We start from the raw sequence: 6,841 nt of genomic DNA on the forward strand, positions 1-6,841 counted from the left end.
GAGAGGAGCCATTTTCATTCGTGCGAAGAGCCCAGTGGGGTGGGGGCTGGATACGTGGGGAGGGGGCCTGGCGGTGGGGTGAGGGGTGGGGCGGCAGGGAAGGGGCCACAGAGAGATCCGCGGAGGCCTGGGAGAAGGGTGGGGACCAGGCCCCTCCCCAGGGAACTCTGGCCAGGAGGCCCAGGCCGGCCGCTCCCCCCTGGCCTCAGCTCCACCTCTGTGCATGGGCAGGGCTGGGGTCCGAGAGCTCCCAGCCCCCCGCAGCCTGCAGACTGAGTGAAGGAGCTGCCCCGGGCAGGTGGGGCTCGCTGAGGAGACAGCCCACTCTCGGGGTGCATGGGGGCGTCCCCAGGAAGGTGCAGCAGACACCCCTCACCCGGGCTCCGAGGGCAGAGGCCTGGGGGAGCTGGGGGCATTCCGGACTGGCCTGGAGGAGGAGTGGCCTGGAGAGAAGGCTTCTGAGGGGCAGCAGGCTGGGGCTGTGAGGTCACAGACGGCGGAGGGGCGGGAAGGGCAGGGGGGCTGCAGCGTGGCGGCGGGAAGTCGGCCCGTCCACGTCCGGGGTTCACGGCCGGCCGCTGGCCACGAGTCTGTGTCCATGCGTGTGGGTGGTCACCCCGTCAGCAGGGGGCTGTGTGAGTGCGCGCAGTGCCCTGAGCGAGTGGCCTTCATGCCAGGGTCTGTGCGTGCGGCCGGCAAGACCACAGCCTGTGGGGGGGGCAGGGGGGGCAGGGCAGGGCTCCCCCACACGCCGTGGGAACGCTCCGTCGTGCTCCCCAGCTGTCTCCGGTGCTGTCTCACCCGGCCCGCTGCTTCTCTGGAGTGTCACCCACTTCCTTTCCTGGGAAATAACCCCAGGAGGCCCGGGCCGGCTGGAGGCGGGGAGCTTGTCACCCCGACTCTGCTGTCGTCAGCCCGCCCACCTCCTGCCCTCCTTAAGGAGAGGTGTCGTCATCCGGCCTGAGGGGAAGGCGAGGGACGACTGGCCAGAGAAATGGAGGCTGGCTGCAGGTCAGTGACTCCGGGGGGCCTGAGGTCTCGGAGCCGGGCCAGGGCTGTGTCCGGGGGCTTGGAACCTCAGTGTCCTGAGGGGGACACTGGTCGGGAAGGGGCCCTCCTCCCTGAGTGGGCAGCAGTGCAGAGGGACCCCCACTTCACTCGAGACTCTGAAGCCACCTCGGAGCTGTGAGCTCTGCCGTTTGAAACCCTGGTGTTTGACTTATTGGGGTGGCATTGGTTAGTAAGGTGATACACGTTCCAGGGGTACGAGGTCATCACTCGACCTCGTGTACGCCAAGTGGGCTCGCCACCCGAGGTCTGTCCCCTCCCGTCACCGTGTTCGACACCCTTTTCCCTCCTCGCCGTCCCGCCGCATCCCCTCTGCCGGCCTCTGCTCTGTTGTGTGGCCACGAGCTCGTTTTTGTTGGTTTTGTTCGTTTGTTGCTTTTTGTTTTATATTTTCACACGTGACTGAAATCATAGTTTTTGCCCTTTTCTGTGCAGCTTATTTCACTTAGCACGATGCTCTCGAGGTGCCCCGCGTTGTCACAGGTGGCAGTGTTTCATCTCTCGGGGGCCGAGCGGTGCTCCCTCGGGTGACGTGCCACATCTCCATTGTCCATTCGTCTGCTGCTGGACATGGTGACTTAGGTGGCTTCCGTGTCTTGACCACGTAAACAAGGCTGCAGGGACCGGGGGCCACAGACGTCTTTGTGGATCCGTTTTTTCACTCTTTGGGGTAAACGCGCAGAAGAGGAATTGCTGAGTCGCGTGGCAGCCCCGCCCTTGAGAGCCGGAGGAAGCGCCGCCGGCTCCCACCGCATCCTCCCCATGAGCCGTGAAATTTCGGTTTTACTCACGGCGCCCGTCCTGGATCCTGGGGTGTTTCTTCCGTGGGATCCCAGCTCCAGGGGCGATGGGGGTCTGCACCCCACTCTCTGCCCCAGACCCCACTCAGGGGGCCGTGGGGTCCATGGCGGGAGCTCTGGCCCCCCACGTGCGCACCCAGATTTCTCTCCAGGTGATTGCACAGGTATCTCAGAGCTCTCGACTTCCAGTGCAGGAAGCAGACCCGAGGGGGAGCCAGTCCCTGCTCCCCCCCCGACCCCTGACCCCACCCCCACCCTCGTCCTCTGCAGGAAACGCAGGCCCCGGGCAGCGGAGGGCTCTGAGCATGCGCAGTCTGCAGGGCGGGGCCCAGCTACCCCAGGGCCGTGGCGGCCACATGGTGTCTGCTGGAGGGGACCGGCCTGCACATCTGGGCTGGGGTCCCTGTGCTGGCCACTCATCCCCGTGCTGGGGCAGGGCGCAGGCAGGATGTGCAGTGGCTTCCGGGGACCCCACCTCACCTGGTGGGACCTGGGGCTCGCCTTCCCAAGCTTTTCTGGGGGGCACCTCAAAGGACAGAGATGAGGGCCCTGCGAGCCAGGCACAGTGACTGTCCATGCCGCGGGCGCCACCGGCCAGAACAGGGAGGGGTCAGCCCTGGGCCCATCTCGGGCGGGGAGAAGGGAACCCCTTTGGCGGGCTTCCCTGCACAGTCACAGGGTGGTCCCGTCAGGTTCTGAGGATTTGAGGGAGCCCACAGAGCTGGCCTGTTGGGTCACGGTGTTTCTGGGTGGGCCGCGGCCGGAAAGGCAGGGTGGGCAGGAAGGTGGGTCCCTGAGCTTGTTTCCAGGGGCTTCTGGGGGGTCTGCAGAGCCCAGCCTGGGCTCACGGTCTGAGGGATCGGGGACCTGGACAAGGTGAGGCGTCTCCCACAGAACGGACGAAGAAAGAGCGGTATTCTCAGACGAGGAACGAGGTCACGCGAGTGTGTAGAGACTTTACAGGCGGTGAAGAGTTCGTGACGTCTTAATCGCTGGCAGATGCGCCTTTTACAATTTGGGAGATGGACTGGAGTTTGTGGGGGAATGTTCCGGTTTCTGGCTGAAATCTGTGCTCTTGCTTCCTAGTTGACGTGTCTGGAGGCTCCCGGGGGTGGCCGGGAGGAAGTGAGCGCCCCCCACACACCGATCGCCCTGACAGCTGTAAACTCTGGGTATTTCTCCCCTTCCCGCGTGGGGAAGGGCAGGGGGCAGAACCAGCCCAGCCGGACGACCCCTGGGTGGACCGACCCCCTTCGTACTCCACCCAAAGGGCAGGGAGCCACAGACGGCCACTGCTCACCGGCCGGTGTGGGTGGGCTGCCCACTCCCCCATCCAGGCCTGTCCAGGCCTGTCCAGCTGCAAGAACCAAGGTGGGCTGCTGGTAGGGGATGTGGCAGCTGTGCCCTGTGCCTGCCTCACCCACGAGCTCCAGGATCCCACTGCATGTGACTCCGGCACCCTTTATGTGAGGGAGACTGAGGTTGGTCCAGCTCGGCAGGAATCCAGAATCTGCCTCAGCATCACCTGCCACACCCTGGAGGTCAGGCCCCCGGCCCTGACGGGCTGGTCCCAGCCCTCCTGGGCTTGGCTTTGTCCATGTCCAGGACAGCGAGAGGCTGGCCTGCGTGGCACAGATTGAGGCTGGGTGGGAACTCCTGAGGATGCCGATGGCCGGGTGGAGGCTGCCAGTCACCCCGAGGCCAGTGTGAGCCGTGGGTCTGGACCTGGAGGGGCAGGGCTCCCCACAGCTCTGCCATAGGGTGCTCAAGGCCACTCCCGACCCCAGACAGGGCCTGGGCCGTGGCCCCAGGGCACAGGACTGGGTAGGCGGGCACTCGAGGAAGGTAAACGAGAGGAGGGAGGCCAGAGTTCTGGAATTTTCTGGGGAGCTATCCTGAGCTGCAGTGCCTGCCGTCTTGGACCTGCTGACAGGAATGGCAGGTGGATGCTGACCGTCCTGCTGAGGGGGTGTAGGTACCGGTCAGGCGTGGGCACCTCCTGTGGCCAGGCCTGGCGGGAGGGGGTGCTGCTGGGCTTTGTCCTGGGCCTTCCCTAACGAGGGTGGCACTGGGGTTCGGCTGGGCGAGGCTGGCCGGCCTCCCCGCTCCGTCCTGGGGGCCGGCTCCGCGGGGCCTGGAGGTGGACAGTGACCCCCCCTGCTCCTCTGCCCAGCAGCAGGCAGGGCCCGGGAGAGGAGGGCTCCGGAGAGGGGCGGGGTCTGGCTCTGGGCCTGGCTGGCTCACGGCGTGGCCTGGGCCGCGGGCCTCTGAAGGCCTTCGTTTCTCCAGCCGCCCAGTGGGCAGGCGTCTGGCCCGAGGGGGCCTCAGAGGCCCTCGTGTCTGTGATTTCTTTGGGAAAGTGACTTTTGGGCTGGGGCTCACTGCCTGCGTCCCTGGCCGGAGGCAGGCAGGGCCCCGCACCCTTCTCACCCCCTGCCCCTTCTGCAGCCCCAGCACCATGAACAGCAGCAGCTGCAACTTCAGTGAGCCGTCCTGGGCCCCGCTGGTCACACGCATCAGCTACGCCTACCTGGGCGTGCTGCTGGCGCTGGGCCTGCCGCTCAACGGCCTGGCGCTCTGGGTGCTCTGCTGCCGCCTGCAGCAGTGGACGGAGACCCGCATCTACATGGCCAACCTGGCCGTGGCCGACATCTGCCTGCTCTGCGCCCTGCCCTTCATGCTGCGCTCCGTGATGGGGAGGTCCGAGGACACGCTGTTCTGCCAGCTCTCCCAGGGCATCTACCTGGCCAACAGGTACATGAGTATCAGCCTGGTCACGGCCATCGCCGTGGACCGCTACGTGGCCGTGCGGCACCCGCTGCGCGCCCGCGGGCTCCGCTCCCCGCGGCAGGCGGCGGCCGTGTGCGTGGCGCTCTGGGTGCTGGTGGTCAGCTCCCTGGTGATTCGCTGGGTTCTCAGGACACAAGACGGCGGCTTCTGCTTCTTGAACCCCACCCGGCACAACCCCAAGACCATCGTCTTCTCACTGCTGGGCTTCTACCCGCCGCTGGCCGCGCTGGTCTTCTGCTCTCTGCAGGTGGTGACTGCCCTGGGCCGGAGGCCGGCTGCTGACCCGGGCCAGGCCGAGGCCACCCAGAAGGCCGCCCGCATGATCTGGGCGAACCTGGCCGTGTTCGTGTTCTGCTTCCTGCCCCTGCACGTGGTGCTGACCGTGTGGATGGCCACGGGCCTGCACACCTGTGCCATCCACATTGCCCTCATTGTCACCAGCAAAGTCTCAGATGCCAACTGCTGCCTGGACGCCATCTGCTACTATTACGTGGCCAAGGAGTTCCAGGAGGCGACCGCAGTGACCAGGCTCCCCGGAGCCATGGCCCACAAGAGCCTGGACTCCCTGAGTGTGACTCTGTCCTAGAGGGACAAGCGTGGAGTGTGAGCTGGGTCCCAGGCTCTCCGGAGGAGCAGCCTGCTGGGGGGACCAACGACCAGCAGCTGCCCTGAACTCACCATGGGTCGTAGGCTCCCTCCAGGAGGCCAGCGGGCGAGGACGAGTCAGGCGCAGAGCCTGGGGGGACAACAGTCCCTCCCTGGGCTGAGAGAGGGACAGGGACAAGGGCAAGGGGACTGAGGCCAAGCAAGGCCGCCCCGGGGAGCCTGGGAGGGCTGCACACCTGCTGTGCCCTGGTGCACCTGGGCGCGGGGCCGGAATAAAGCTGTCCACCCGGGCTGGGCCTGACGGGCCGTGCGTGTGCCGCCCGTGCTCACATGATGGCTGCAGGAGGGCCAGGGACATCTCCCCAGGCGCCTCTCTGGGGCTCTCCACTTGGGGTTCCCCTCGGGCCCTCAGACCTGCTTGCCACCCCGCCTGACTCCTCAGCCATCCGAAGCCCCTGGCAGGGCCGTGGCAGACGTCCTGGGCCAGGCTCCCAAGCAGGGGCTGCACAGGCGCCGTAGGGTGGGGGAGGGAGGTGGCGGGGCGGGTGGGAGCGGGGGTGGCCGGCATCTGCCGAGGGGACACTCGCCCGTGCTTCCTCTGGGAAAGCCTGAGGCCCCTGCGCTGTGCCTGCCTCTCCCGGGCCTCCCGACAGGCCTGGCATCCACACTCAAGTCGGAAGTGACCAGAGCTTTCCAGAGGCCCCCGTGCGTGCCGCTGCAAGGCTGCCTGGGTTCAAAGCCCAGCTCTGTCCCCTGTCACCTCTGTGTCCTCGGGTGCCAGCCTCCTGCCCTGTCACCGTCCCGCTGTGACCGGAGTGAGATGGCTGTCCCGCCCTGGCAGGGCCGGCCTCGTGGGTTGAGGCTGACACGGAGCCCGGCCCCTGGCCCGGGGGCCCTGTCCTCGGGGGTTCCACGCTCGCTCTCATGCTGCTGTCCTGTCCTGAGTCCCTGCGTTTGGAGGGACAGCCCGCGCTGCCGTCGCGGGGCCCTCCCGTCACGTGGCGCAGGCCCTGGTGGCAGGCTGGCCTGCGCTGGGCTGAGTGCCCCTGGTCTTGGGGCTCCGGAGGCCTCAATCCCCCCGTCGGCAGCTGTCTGGACTGGACCGGGCAGCCGGCAGCCTCCCTGGGGCTCCTGCTGCAGTGGGGGGCCCATGCGGGTGACCCCAGGCTGTGGGAGCCCTGGGTGCAGAAGTGGAGGGGGCAGCCGGGGGGGCAGGGGTTGGGGGGTGCACTGGCCCCTCCCTCTGTTCCATCTCCTCCCCCGGGACCCCCGCCCCTCCGCTGACCCAGGTTCTTCCACAGCTTGGTGATTTGTGTCAGGAGGAAGTCAGGAAACACGTGGCCAGCGTCTAGGGCCACGTCCAGGTCCTGGGATCTGCCCACGCCTGCCCCACCCTTGCATACTCCATCCAGGCAACGGCCCCTGACCTGACCCAGCCCCACCCCCGCCCCACCCCGCGGCCCAGGCCCGCCCAGCCCTGCCTCTGTGTCATCGGCCCATTCATCCATCTTTCCTGTGGGCCAGGCCTGACGCCCACCTGCCTGCCCAGCTGCGCAGCCTCTCCCAGCCCTCACAGC

General features: G+C 67.2%; 1 protein-coding gene across 5 annotated transcripts in view; it reads left to right on the forward strand.

Annotated features, from left to right (window-relative positions):
* The window catches only part of GPR35 (G protein-coupled receptor 35), a 21,610-nt gene extending 16,056 nt beyond the window's left edge, over window positions 1-5,554 (forward strand). For 4 of the 5 annotated variants that reach the window (XM_039860939.1, XM_039860957.1, XM_039860920.1 and 1 more), the window contains exon 2: window positions 4,317-5,554. In XM_039860939.1, the coding sequence (XP_039716873.1) occupies window positions 4,327-5,244 (918 nt within the window). In that variant the 5' untranslated portion in view covers window positions 4,317-4,326 and the 3' untranslated portion in view covers window positions 5,245-5,554. Of the gene's footprint in view, window positions 1-780; window positions 1,012-4,316 lie in introns of all 5 variants that reach the window. The other variant, XM_039860929.1, reaches the window with a different exon arrangement.
* Window positions 5,555-6,841: the final 1,287 nt, after the last annotated feature.

Source organism: Pteropus medius, unplaced genomic scaffold (assembly GCF_902729225.1).
Source record: "Pteropus medius unplaced genomic scaffold, Ma_sr-lr_union100, whole genome shotgun sequence".
Lineage (NCBI taxonomy): Eukaryota > Metazoa > Chordata > Mammalia > Chiroptera > Pteropodidae > Pteropus > Pteropus medius.